Genomic DNA, 14,266 nt, shown 5'->3' with positions numbered 1-14,266 from the left:
AACCTCAATGAAAGAAACAGAACCAAGGCAGATCCTACAGGTCCCAGCCACCTCAGCAGGACATTTAGGAGGGAAGGGTTCTGACCCTGCACTGGCCTAGCTCTGCCTCCCTAGCCTCTCCTTTAACATGACTTTGCTCATTCCTGTCCTTATAGGAAATTCTGATATTTTGTTCTGTGTGGATTTCGGAGGTATTCATTTTGAATTTTTAAAATGGTATTAGACTTAAGAGTATATCTCAGTGGTAGGTAGACTGCTTGCCTAGGTGTGTAAAGTCTTGGGGTTTAATCCCAAAAAGAAAAGAGAGAAAAAAAAAAAAATTATACCTGTAATGAAAATATTCCTGGGCTGGGATTTATCTCAGAGGTAGAGCACTTGCCTAGAATGCATGAGGCCCTGATTTCATCCTCAAAGGAATGTCGACGGGGAGGGGAAGGGCATAAGGCGGGGAGACAAGAGTGACCAAGAAAGATAATCTTACTAAACCAGGCATGGCAATACACACCTGTAATCCCAGCTACTCACGAGGCTGAGGCAGAAGGATCACCAAGTTCAAGTCCAGCCTGGAAACTTAGCATGCCACGGTCTTAAAATAAAATTTTAAAACAAGGGCTAGGGATGTTGCTTAGAGGCAGCATACTCTCCTGGGTTCCATGACTAATACTACCAAAAAAAAAAAGAAACAGAAAAAAGGTATATGGAAAATGAATCATGATTACTGAATTTTCTGATGCCTTCTTAAATTGCATGTCTGAGGCGTCACTCTCTTTAGCCCAGCAGAAGCCCTGGAAAGAAACCAGCCATAAGCCCACTACTGACAGAGCTAAGGAGGTAGCTGCTAAGTACTGGGAAATTGGCCCTGCTTGATTTAAAAAAAAAAAAGGCTAATCTTACACCTCAGAACCTAGGCTTTATATACACCGGCAGAGTTCTCTCTTTGAACTTATGCTTGTAAAGGACAGGTCTAGCTAATGAAAATGAAGTTGGGACCACTCTAATCTTGATGACAGTTACCCTCTTCATATTACAAGGCACTTAACACCTGATGGAGCTTAATTCTAAGTGGCTATACACTTCAGCTAGTCAGAGATCACAGGGCTGGGGTGTAGTTCAAGGTAGAATGTATAGCTGGTATGTGCAAGAAGGCCCTGGGTGGTTCCATCCCCAGCACCACAAAAAAAAAAAAAAAAAAAACACCTCAAGGTGAGAAACTAAAGACAAAACACGTGATTAAAAAACAGGGCGGTAACTGGCATCATGGCACAAGACTGTAATCCCATTTACTCTGGAGGCCAGGGCAGGAGGATCACAAATAAGAGGCCAGCCAAGGCAATTTGGTGAGACCCTGTCTCAAAATAAAATTAAAAAGCCTGAGAATACAGCTCAGAGGTAGAACACTCCTGGGTTCTACCACAGTACCCCTGACCCCCCCCCACCCACACACACATAAAATAAAGTAAAACTTAGAACAAACAGTAAATGCAACATGAGAAATAAACCCTCAGGGGAATCCCTTATACAATTCTACCTAAATACTTTAAAAACAAAACAAAACAAAAACCTCACTAAAAAGCAATTTATTTATTTATTTATTTTTTTTTTTTGTGGTGCTGGGGATTGAACCCAGGGCCTTGTGCTTGCAAGGCAAGCACTCTACCGACTGAGCTATCTCCCCAGCCCTAGCAATTTATTTTTCTAAGAGAAATTTTTTTAGAGCGCACATAGAAATTCCGTTTCACTCAGAAATGTATTCATTTCTTCTGTTCTTAAACATATTTTAACCAGAGAACAGTGTTATTCAGTCAGATACAACTTTCTATGTACCCATGGTTTGTTGACACCCACAGATCTAAAAATCACAGAAAACTAGCACTGCTGGTATTCCTAACTTTTAGAACGTGTGCCCAACCCGATATGTCCTGTGAACCACAAGGTTGAAGCTGGGCACAATGGTGCATGCTTGTAATGCAGAGACTTGAGAGGCTCGGGCACAAGAATCACAAGTTTGAGGTCAGCCTCAGCAATACAGCAAGGCACTGTCGCAACATAAAAAGTTTAAAAAGGACTGGGGATGTAGCTCAGTGGTAAAGCACCCTGGGTTCAATCTCCAGTACCCCCACTTGAGCAAAAAAAAAAAAAGTTAAACTATTCAACACAAAGAGAACTGGAGAAACATGAAGATAGGTTGATGTGGGTCACAACACACAGGCCCAAGGGCAATTCTACCACTGGCTCATCTTCCTAAGGGCAGCCTCGGGGTGGGGACAGGGAGCAGCACTAGTTACCTGAAACCAGGCAACTACAGCTAAAGTTTCAACAGATGCTGGGTTTAAGCAAGCCCCAGACATGAACATGTGCCCATAGCTGCAGGCAAAGCAAAATACCTACCCAATTTACTTTACAGAATGCCTACAGAGGTCATGGGACTGAATCACTACTAAAACCTATAAAACTCAAGTCGCCAGTGACAATTCATAGTCTGGCTTTATTAGCACACAAAAAAAGATACAGTAGTGGGATAAATAAAGATTACGTATGCAATTTACAGTACATTTTGTTCCCCAAAATATCAAATAAGATAATACCAAGCCACGGAACAAAGAAAATCAAAGATCAGGCTGTTGTACACACTGTGGTACTATCCTTGGAAACAACCAGACACACACTGGCTCCCTATTTTTCAATGTACTCCAACACTCAAGTCTCCACCTCTCTTTTGTTGAGAAATAGCTACAGCTGAGCTGGGGATGTGGCTCAGCAGCAGCAGAGTACTTGCCTAGTATGCATGAGGCCCTGGGTAAAATCCCCAGCACTACCAAAAAAAAAAAAAGAAAGCTAAAATTCACTATCTACGTGTTTAGAAATGGACAGACAGGGATCTATTAAAAATCTCTAAGGGGGAAAAATGTCTTAATGCTATTCCCAGGAGCTGGCCTGTCTTTTCAGTAAGGAACCACAAATGGGAGCAGAGAAAGTCAGAGGAAGGCTTATCAGGAAGTGTTGACGCGACACAAACAGGCTGGGAGCACCACACCAAGTAAGGAAACCACAATTATACCACTCTTGATTTGGCCCGCGCCTCCACTTTAAAACTTCCAGACCCAGAAGCTGGTGGTGAGATTTGACACTGAACTCTTTAAAACCCACTCTTTCCAACAAGCCCGTTGAAAGGTGGGAAGGGAGAGCAGTCATCATACTGCAGACAAATCTTAACGGCATTAAAGCTCTCTACATGGAAAGTTTCCCCATCGCTGCATTTTTTTTTTTCCTCCAGTAACAAAGATGTTGTCAGAAATGACAATTTTTTGTGTCCCCTGATGATGCCTTGCTAGCATTTGGTTATAAGCCATAAAGCAGGAATAATTTCAGCCTGTCAGGAGTCTTCGCTAATGCCCAGTTTCCCCCTAGAGAGAATTCCTGTCAAATCTAATGAGAGCTCCAAAGGCCCTCTCTACAATATAATGAGCACTTAGGCCATGCTGGTGATCAGGCGGCGAAAAGCATCAATTTGAGCCTGGCTGCACCCTGGGGGCCAGACGTCACCAGTTTTAATAAGAATTATGATTACTAGCTGCACCAAATGCCTCCTCAGAACTTATTATTAATGTGTGACAGTCAGAAGGATGTTTTTCAAATGTAAGACCACTTTAAACTGAATTATAGCATTACTTTGCACACCACTCTAGTTAAGGGTCTGTCAGCATTTACAATATAAACTAAATTTCAGGGGGCTTAATACCCTACTATGAAGAACATGGTCTCTCTCAGCATTTCACATTTTTCAAATTACGGAGCCAGTTATACACAGCATATTATTAATGCACACATTCTCATGGATGGACAGTATATGCTCATAAATGCCCAACACAGTACAGAAACTCACTAGAAAACTATTTTCACACCATGGGGTTTCTGACACATTTTCCCCCTTCTCCCTACATGACAGAAAGATCACTCTGCCATGTAACCTACAGCAACCCACAAGAATTATAACACCTCTTTTATCTCCCCCAATAAACCCTGCACCAGCATACAACATCACACAAGGGTGGTGTTCCCTTATAAAAGAGTCGATGAGGTTATTAAATCCTTTAAGTTTATGGATTTAAAAAAAAAGCTATCTCCTCTTACACTTAAAGAATATTTGTCTCCGCCCCCCACCACAGAAAAAATTTGCCCTTGAGGGCACTTTAAAAAAAAAAAAAAAAGTAGCCAGGCACATTGGCACACACCTGTAATCGCAGCAAACTGAGGCAGGTAGATCACAAGTTCAAGGCCTGCCTTAACGACTTAAATAAAAACAAATATTAACAGGGTTGGGGATTTAGCTCAATGGTTAAGTATTACTGAGTTCAAGTACTAGTAATGGGGGTGTAGGGGGCGAAGCAAATTAGAATTCCTAAGCAAGGTTTATCTGCATAATTAATTTAAATGACCATAGACATGGGTCATAGATCTTCTAGTTCATTTACTATCAACAGGCACAACTGTCTCAATAAGGCACTTGCCACTGAAATAATACAAAAACAAAGGCACAAACCCAATACAAACTAGGCTACTAACTTTGCAAATCAGAGTAAAATCAGCACTATTTTAAAAGCCCCAATTACATTCCTAATGAGAGGCCCTGAACTAAGCTATCACTTTCCAAACACATATCTGAGAATAGATCTAATGTACATGATAACTTAACATTATGAAATCTATGATGAATTAAAAATCAAAGAGCACAGAGTTACAAAAGCAGAATTCAACTCTGAAACACACTTGCTTAATGAAAGTCTTTGAATATAAGGAAGATCTGAAGGCTGAACTAATCAATTTCTCCACTGTGCCCCAGCCGGTCAGCCATGCTCTTTAATTTAATGAAACAAGGGTTTGAGATGAAATAGCACATATACATCAAGTAAGAATTGTATTGTTGCACTTTGAAATGTGTCCAACTGTGCAACTTCATCTGATGATAATTTTTTAAGAGGCAATCGATTTCTAAAAGACTTATTGTACCAGCGTCTTGATGAAAAAGTGAATGTCAGCATATCTCCAGAATACTTACACCCTGCCATTAATGCTTTCTTTGGCAGACAATGACTACTCAATCGAGGGTCCTTTGGGCTGAGCAATCATTTAGCTTTTCTTCTCTTATGAGGTCCTTAGTGCCTTGTTCCAGCTCAATACTCTTTTTATACACCATTATAGTAGCCATAAGTGTGAATTTTATGGGAACTTGCAAACTCATAGTCATAGCTACAGCTTTCCAGTCACTAATCTTTTCATGCTTTTAAAACCACTAGGACTAAAGCAACTCTCAACATATGCTGTGGCCATAAAAGGATGCTTTTTTCACCTCCAAACCTGCATCAACTGAGAAATTTCTCAAAAAGATGTTTGCTGATAAGTCACCAATCCTCAGGGTTACTCAGTGTAACCTCAAAGCATAAGGAGTACTCCAGTTAGTCACATACTTTGTTTAATGATTTTAAAAAACTCCTACTAAACATTCTTCTTCCCCCCACAGGTCTACACTTTCTTCCCCAACAGTACAAACACATTAACTATTCTAAACTTGAGCAATTCCGAAAGATACCCCAGATCTTTCAAGAAGAATAAATCTATCCAGGTGGAAAGTAAACTCTTGAGTTTCAGTTCTTATCTGCCTATAAAAAGGATATTTTACATTTCCACATTTCACGTAGTCATTTAAACACTAAGTAACTGTCAAGAAGCAATCCTTGCTGCAGAATACTACCATTACCAGCGCATAGGAAGAGATAGGACACCAAGGGAAAAAAATGATAAATGCCCACCCTACAATTCCAGGCTAAAGACAAAGTCAGTATTATAAAATAATGAAGTAATTTCTCATTTCAGCTTGAGATTCAACTAAAGCTTACCTGCTTATGCATTTCAATGTTTAATCCATATGACATTTCATAATACTGTAAAAAAGAAAAAAGAACCCAGCATTTCATTAACTCACTTTTTTATAATGCTAAGAATATATATTTAGTAATATTTATATGAAAAGAAGAAAAGCCCAATTTTTGATACCTACCATCACATAGTGCCTCTGCATTTCTGTTTTTTCACTTGCCAGTTTCTCACATTCCAATTTAAGGCTATGAAAACAAAACAGGCAACTTAATGTAAACATTATGTCACTTGTTTTAACATCTGCCTCACATATTTGCACTTCAAGTAAAAACAAAGACCAATTTGGAAAAACCATAAACTATCTAGGGTAAACACCCGAAAGCTTTGTCCTTGAATTTAATAGAGAAAAAGAATAAGGTGAACAGTACAGGGTATTCATTCAATGCAATTCTTTTTCTTCTTGATGCATATCTGGTCAGATGCCAACAATGAAAACTCTGTCAAAACAGATTCCTCCTCATGGTCATCTGTTCCTTCCTTGCAAAGTTCACTTCTCTAGACTACATCAAAATCTGGCCTTGGCACACTTTTCAGTCTTCGGCATAATCTGTACCATCTTTGCCAATTTAAAGTCTCTAGGTTGGAAAACCTTATCTGTAAAATTACTTCTACTATGGCTGCTCCCTTTCAAAATCTTTGATTTTTAAATCCCTGCCAAAATATGTCAAGCAGCTAACTGCAATGAAGTGGGTTGAAGTTCTCCCTGCTCAGTAAACACAGTGTGTGCAAGTATGCCTCAAGCTCTGGAGATGAGATAGTATCTACAAGTAGACAAAAGGTCAATAATCAGAAAGCCCCTGACAACATAAGAAAATTCACACCCAAGTCACTCAGCTTCATCTGTGTTCTTTTTCTTAAGCACAACAAAAGTAAAAATGTCAATACAGCTATTTCTTAGCTCCAATGAGCCAAAACCTCATAGGATCAAAGGAAATAAACGAACCTTTCTGGAAAATTCACCATGGACAGAGTACTTTACCAACAGTTTCATTTATAAATCCTTTGAAGGGAGGTATCATTACCCGTAACTAAGGCTGACATTAATATAAATCTGACTCTACTCTCTTGTCCCACCCAAAACAACCCAGAATGAGTAATGTAGCTGTGCTTTCCTCTACTCACTATCCATCTCCTACCTCATCATCACCAATGATGGGCGTAGCTAAAAGCATCTAGCCTTCCCTAATGGACTTTGTCTCAGAAAACCCAATTTTCTAGCATAGCAAACAGCGATTTCAACATGGCTTTGCTTCCCTGAACCCGCACTCCAGAGCTGAGGCATCGATTGAACCAATGTCTCAGCTCAGCCTGTTGCAAAATAAATAAATGAAGTGCAAATATTGACGGTTCTCATGCAACTCCTAAATACACGAAAAAGGACTCCCTGGAACAGCAGCAAACGGGCAAAAGGGAAACAATGGGAGGAGGAGGAGACAAGAGAAAAGAGGCGGCCCGGGAAGAGACATTAAAGGGGGTAACTTGAATGACAGGTCTTAACTGCGACTCCACACGCCACCGCCTGGACGCAAGTACTAAGTACAACCACCGCCGACACCAGGATGGGAGATGAGGGGCACCGGGCAGCGTGGGCGACCGACCACTCTTATGACGCGGCTGGACACGCACCTGTGATACTGCGCCTGCAGGAACTGGAATTCCTCCTTAATCCGGTCCAGGGACTCCGGGATAGTGAACTTGAAGGGCTGGCCTGCAGCCTGATGCGGCGTCTGGTGACGACCAGCGAGGGGGACCGAGGCACCAGAATGCGGGCGAATGGATAAAGCAGAAAGTCAGGGGAGGGAGAAACAGGAAAAGACATAAACAAAAATAAAGTTAAAAGTGGTGGGAAATCGCCCCAAACTCGACTTTACGATTCACTTTGGAGAGAAAGTGGACCTTCCTCCTGTCCTCAATTCTAAAAAGGCTCAGAACAGTATCTCCTCCATCCTCCCGGACGGATCGCGCTGAGTGCCTAGGTCAACCAGACTGCAAGGGAGCTGGCCCCAGAGCCAAGGCAGATCACGTCGCCGCCGCCGCCGCCCCCTCCCCCATGGGGGTGATAATGACCCCAGGGACTAGAAGAGAAAAACAACTGCCTAACGTTTCCCATTCCCAGAGTCGCCGGGGCCACCACCGGGCGCACCGGAACGGGGGCTACATTGACATGTAAATAAGCAAGAAACAAAGGGGGGGGGGAGCGCCCCACCCGCCTCGGGAAAGGGGGAAGGATGTGGCTCCAGGAAAGAAACCCAGCCTCCCCCGGCGCCCTCGTCCGCCCTGTCTAGACGTCAAATAGGAAGGGGCCCAAAAGGAAGGGGGGGGTATTGAGTTTCAGTTCACTCCCTGCAGTAGGAATGGGCGAGCCCAAGACCTCCTCACCCTTGCACCGCTGGGGGCGAAAGGGGCCCACCAGGTTACAGTAGCCACTTGTCTCCTTACAGCAACGAGAAAGCACTTCCACAACCCACGCTCCAGTCCCCCATCCACCGACCCGACCCGGCCGTGGCTCACCGGGTGCCGGCTCTGCGGGAACATTGCTCTGGCGGCTGCCGCGGCTCGGTTCCCGGACAACTCAATTCTCCGCTCAATTTCCAACTTTAATCCCGCCGAGGAAAATTAAGCCAGGAGGCCAAACAGAAGCTGGGAGCGCTAGGGGCGCGCTGACCACGCACCCGGGCGCGCTCGGCGGGGCGCACCGGCCTCTCGGCGCCGGCGGCAGCTCCTGCTTCTGCTATACGGGCTCCCGCCCTCAGGGCCACATTGTGGGGTGCCCAGGTCTGGGCTGGTACAAAAATCTGCGCGGCGACTCTGGCGCGCAGGAAGAGCGCGTGGGGGTTGCGTTCCAACCCGCGGCCCTCGGCCGCCCAAGCAAGGAGGTGGGGTCGCGATGACTCCCGCGGCTCTCCCTTCCGCGATCCGTGTGCCGGGCGCCCGTCTGGGGCACACAAATCCAGGCGGGCTGTTTTTCTTTGCTCTTCCGACCTGCCTCCTCTCCGGGTTTTCCCCCGCGATAGTGGTGGCAGTAGGCGAGGGGCAGGTGGCGCGGTACCCCCGACTAACCCACACACAAACAAACCCCGCGGCGTTCCAGGACAACTCCGCGAGTCCCGGCAGTGTCTTCGGCCAGGAGCTCACTGGCTCCTGCAAAGCAGCAAGGTCAGAATCGAAGCTGAGGATCCGCACCCGGTGGTCCAGAGTCTCAGCTCCGACTGGGGAACGAGAGATGACGAAGCGTGGAAAGTGCGGAGGGCGCGCCGGGAGGCGGCTCGGCACGCCCCGTGCGACCAGCACTCGGTGTTCTCCGCGGTTGCACAAACCCTCCTGGACCGACGGGGCTACTCCTCCTAGAGCAATCCCGCAACCACCCGCTGTTTCTCGAGCCCGGGGCGCATTAGGGCGCAGTAACCCGCGCGCACTCGTCCCGGCCGCACAGCCGCTCAGGACCCTTCCTTCGCGTCCCTTCTTCTTGGGTCTTCTTATCTTCCCTTTTTCTCACTCTCTGCAAAGGGCTCTCCAGCCCGCTGCAAAGTTCTCTACGACCCCGGGAACGACATCCGCGAAATGGTGGAGAGAAGAGCAGGAGTGCGCTCTGCCTCTCGGTCCACCTCCCCAGCGGGCAAACTCCGAGGGCGAGTCCCGAGTAGTCACAAAAGCGCAGCCGGAGAGGATTCGGTCGCCGCGGGACGGCGGAGGGCCCGATTGGTGGCGCAGGTCCCGCCCGGCCGTGGGGGGGTGGGGGTGGAGCAGTCGGCCGCCTCGGGGACGCTGGGCACCGGGTACCCGCTGCTCCTGCTGCTCCTGCAGCCGCCGCTCCCACCGCCGCCGCCCGCGCCTCTCGCGCCGGTTACATTAACACGCGGTTTCACACTCCGGAGCTAACCAGCGCCGGCCCCGCCCAGCCCCGCGCGGGCGGGGGCCGCAAGCACAGAGCCGGCGGGGGACGCGGGCCGGGACTGGGATGGGGGGAGCGGAGGCCCGCGTCAGCCAATCTAGTGAGCCATGCCCAACGTGGGGCACTGACGCAACGCCTCCCCGGAGCCTATGACAGCGCCGTGCCGGACTGCCCCCTCCCCCTCCCCCTCCTTTCTCACCCCCAACTCGCTTCCATCTCCGCCGTCTCCCCCGTCTCCCCTCCCACCCGCCCCCCACCTCTTCTCTGCCAGCCGCGTCCTCCCGGGCTTGGTGAGGAACAGTTCCTGGAGGAGCCGCGGGACGCCAAAACCAGCCAATGGGAAGCTGCGAAACGCGGAGATTGGCACGAAGGATTGGAAGGTCGGTGGGAAGGAGAGCGGCGGGGCCGAACTGTCAATCAAAGTAACGTGGGGCTGGCTAGGGAGCGCGCGAGAGCGCGCAAGCTGGAGGGACCGGCTATAGTGCAGCTGCGGAAGCTGGGGGCTAGAGTTTGCAGAAACCTTGCCACTTGTTCACTTTTCCCTTTAATGAAAATCTTCAGATCTCAGTGAAAGTAACTTAGAGACTAACCGTGTTGTTTCTTATAGGGAACGAGGGGGTCGCTTTTTGGTAATTTGAGCAAAATATGTTTTTCGGCGTTCATCCTTGTTTGATGCTACTCTTTGAAAGTGAGGTTTGTGAGGTTTGTTTTACCTTGAGCTACCTTTTCATGGATACAGGAGAAGTGGACTGTGCACTTAATGGAAAATGCATAAATGAGCAACTCATTGGCTGGCATAGGTACACCAGCGGCATTAGTCCTGACAATAATGCCCGCCCACTCCACCTATCCCCTTTGCTTCCCAAGTAGTGGGTTTCAGGTTTTATTGGAGGATTTCAAGCCATTTTGCGAAAAGACCGGCCTGTCTTCTTGGCGGGAAGGATTCCTGAGGTGCGACCTATCTTAGGTACGTGTGTCCCAGGCGCAGATGGCTCTCCTTGGGGCGAGACATTCCGGGTCCTTGTCTGACTTCGCTGTGTACCGGGAAGGAGGAGGTGGCCGAATGTTTCAGGAGCCTCTCAACCAGGAGACCACGAGTCTGTTTCCCAGTTCTCGGGAACAAAGAGAGACAATGGAATAATGCAGCCCCGAGACCTGAAAAACCTGCCCCGCCTACCCCACCCCCGTATTTGGGTGGTACCCCTGGACCTGAGCAGTGTTAAGTAGTTGCTTAGGAAGACTTGGATACATGGAGTAATTAAGGTACTTATTTGATGGGACTTTAGTTGAAGGGAATTTTGAGATTTTACATAAGAGACAAGCTGTAGAACTCAGTCTCCAGGTTTTGTCTATATGTCCACACCACACAGCAGAAAACCTTCAGAGTTAGCACATGTATACCTTTATTTATTTTGTTTTGCCACTACCTATACTTTAAAGAATAGTTCAGTGGAGCTCTTTGCATGTGAGCAGTGAGTGAATGGTGGTATGTTAGCCAAGTGGTGGTAACTTCCTCGCTAAGAAAGGCACATCTTCCACAAACATTCATCTTATGTTGGAACCTAGTTAACAAGTATTTGGTATTAAAACCCTTCCTCTCATTCCCATTATTTTACCTTCAAGAGTCTTTTGGGAAGGATCTTATTTAAGTAGACATGCATTTTATTAAAAAATTTGCTTCTACAGAGATCTTTTTTCTTTGAAATATTAAAAGAATCATTTTAGATAATACATTTCTCTGTTGTAGTTGTTTTTAAATATGTATGATATTGATTGGTATATAATTGCATCAATCCCAAATATCAATCATAAATGAAATATAAAAGAGCAATTTGAGCCAGTCAGAAGGCCACAGTAAATTCTTAAAACAAGTTTGGCATGGCAGCTTTGGGACATTTTCATTAAATGGAATTGGGAAGGGGTTTAAGTGTTCATTTTATTTTGCTAACATGGAACATGAAAAGAAACAAACATTGCCTCTCTCCTTGGTTAAACTTGGTGATGGTGAGAGCAGGCTTGCTCCACATACAGGACATTTGAAATAAGATGATACATGGACAACTAGGCTTTGTGATTTGGCAGCCTGTGCCCCTACAAATCATCATCCAGTGATTGGGTCACAAATGCCAGTCTGTGGTCAGTTCATCCCATAATCAGTGTCAGGACAGGGTAGAAAGTGCTTCAATGCCACAAGTAGACTTTGCATACACCCAGGTATCTCCCCGGCTTCCCTGAGTTTTACCTGGCCAGTGTGTCTTGACTAACTGGCACAAACTGGCATTTAAACAGAAAACAAAAGAGTATTTTTGGACAGAATCAAAAGTATTGCTACTTCTTTCCCCATCACTTCCTTCAAAATTCTAACACATTGTCCCTTTTTTTTTTTAGGTTCTGAAGATTGAACCCAGGGGTGCAGGGCCACATCCCCAGGTTTTTTTTTTTTTTTTTTTTAGACAGAATATTAATAAGTTGCTTAGGGTCTTTCGATCCTCCTGCCTGGGCTTCTGTAGCCTCTGGGATTGTCAACTTGCACCCCATACCCAGCCACATTGTCTTTAAAATGTTCTCTAATTGTTCACAGAAAATGTGTCCATTCAATATTATCAGTTTGCTATGAATAACAACTGGAAATACTCTTAACTAGAACCTCCTTACCCATAGAGTTTGAAACCAGGCCAGGCCTTCTGATTTTCTCAAAATGTAATCTGTGTGTGTGTGGGGGGGGGGGGGGGGGGGGGGGGGGAATTCCTAATGATTTTTAAATTGAAAGGCCTTTAATTGGGTGTATAAAGATGGGTGGTTTGGGAAGATTTATCATTCAGTGCATCCTCCTTGAGAATGGGGGAAGTCTTTGTCTTTTTTCAAGGTCATATTTTCTCCGTGATTGTCATATTGTAATAATTATATTACAAACTCTCATCAAACTACATTACAAATGATGGTGTTTAAACAATCAAGTTGCTTTTATCTTACGTTTTAAATAAGTAATATATGTGCAGATTGCCTACAGCCTATTTAAAAAGAAAATAGTCCTAGTCAAGAAATCCATAATTTTGATCTTATATTTAAAGTCTGTTAACCATAATCTTCTTAACCTTTATCATATTCATATGTCAGTGATGTTTTCACATAAAATAATATTGTGTATACTACTTCCATAGGAAATTGACTTGAACCAAAACAGTACTTCTTTGATCCTCTGCAAAAGAAACAAAGATTGGCAGATTGTTTATCTTAGCATATGGGTATATTTCCATTCATTTATTGCTGATTATTAAATTTTCAACTAATAGATTAAATAATTATAAAACAAAATGCTGTACAATGTAGATACTAGACACAACAGGAAAATATATGGATGCTGATCATAGAAATTAGACTTGTTTGTTTTCAGTAGTAGAAATTGAACTCAGGTCATAGCACTGATCTAAGCAAGAACTGAGCTATATCCATAGCCCTTTTTGTATTTTATTTTGTTGACTGGGTCTCACTAAATTGCCTTTGACAGACTGTGAACTTGCAATCTTCCTGCCTAAGCCTCTGAGAAGGTGGGATTACAGTCACACACCACCATACCCTCCTCATTTTCTCTTCCTTTTAATTGCAAGTTATTGCTCATACATTTCCTCATTTGGCTTTTTTTTCTCCCCCCTGAAAGTTTTCTGACACCTAAGAATGTAGGGTCCAGAAGAAATGTTCCCAGCATTGCTTTATAACCTTTTCCTCCTCCACCCCATTACCAAAGAAAAGGATGGAATGGGTATGGAGGTGGAAGTGGAGGGAAGAAGGCAGAGAAGGAAAAAAATCAGTAGCAGATCCATGCAGCAGTAAAACCTCAAATAAAATCACATCCAGAGAACCTCTGTGGTTTCACACAATATGGTAAAATTAGAGATTGCAGGAAACCAACTAAATTAAGCTGGGAGCATTTGAAGAGAAACGAGCAGACTTTATGGAAATGACACATTGACTGACCAGTATGCTTTTTTATCAACAATTTCTTTGTTAAGACACAGATCAAAGGAACCTGCATATGTTTTCGTTTTGTTCTAACTAGAAAATTACATCCAGATGTTTAATAGGCATTTGGTTGGTTTTTCAGCATTGATTAGATATGTTGGTTCTGTTTGCTTACAAGTGTAGCCGGATCATTAGCTAATGCAAAGAAATGTTTGCTGTGAGTTGCTAATTAGGGCTTTTGGAAACTCTCCATGCTCAAGAACAATTTGTACAGTGGCCAGAAGAACTTGTGGGACTTGGGGAAGTTGTTTTCCCTTCTCTGGTAGGGTGGGGAGAAGCAGCCAGCCCTGTTCCCTAATCTCCCTTTGCCTAGGGGAATTGTGATGCGATCCCCAAGGATTGGAGTGCAAATAAATTAGGAAGAGACCACACAGGCATTCCCAAACACAGAGATAAATGCGTTCTTTCTGAAACCGCCAC

General features: G+C 44.9%; 2 protein-coding genes across 12 annotated transcripts in view; one reads left to right on the top strand and one right to left on the bottom strand.

The window, feature by feature from the left end:
* Positions 1-8,588, bottom strand: part of TLE1 (TLE family member 1, transcriptional corepressor) — a 92,752-nt gene extending 84,164 nt beyond the window's left edge. For all 11 annotated transcript variants that reach the window (XM_079112305.1, XM_079112311.1, XM_079112308.1 and 8 more), the window contains exons 1-4: positions 8,446-8,588; positions 7,561-7,661; positions 6,056-6,119; positions 5,895-5,939 (exon numbers count right to left, since the gene is read on the bottom strand). In XM_079112305.1, coding sequence (XP_078968431.1) covers positions 5,895-5,939; positions 6,056-6,119; positions 7,561-7,661; positions 8,446-8,469 — 234 coding nt within the window. In that variant the 5' untranslated portion in view covers positions 8,470-8,588. The remainder of the gene's footprint in view (positions 1-5,894; positions 5,940-6,055; positions 6,120-7,560; positions 7,662-8,445) is intronic.
* A 233-nt stretch (positions 8,589-8,821) lies between these two features.
* On the top strand, positions 8,822-12,241 carry LOC306644934 (uncharacterized protein; the record flags this gene model as incomplete). Its single annotated transcript, XM_079112175.1, has 4 exons — positions 8,822-9,352; positions 9,442-9,516; positions 9,579-10,206; positions 12,215-12,241. The coding sequence occupies 4 exons, from the start codon at positions 8,822-8,824 to the stop codon at positions 12,226-12,228; spliced, it is 1,248 nt and encodes a 415-aa protein (XP_078968301.1). The 3' UTR covers positions 12,229-12,241.
* Between the last annotated feature and the right edge of the window lie 2,025 nt (positions 12,242-14,266).

The sequence above is a fragment of the Sciurus vulgaris genome (genome assembly GCF_902686455.1).
Source record: "Sciurus vulgaris genome assembly, chromosome: 15".
Taxonomy (NCBI): Eukaryota; Metazoa; Chordata; class Mammalia; order Rodentia; family Sciuridae; genus Sciurus; species Sciurus vulgaris.
This window is presented reverse-complemented; position numbering and strand designations above follow the sequence as displayed.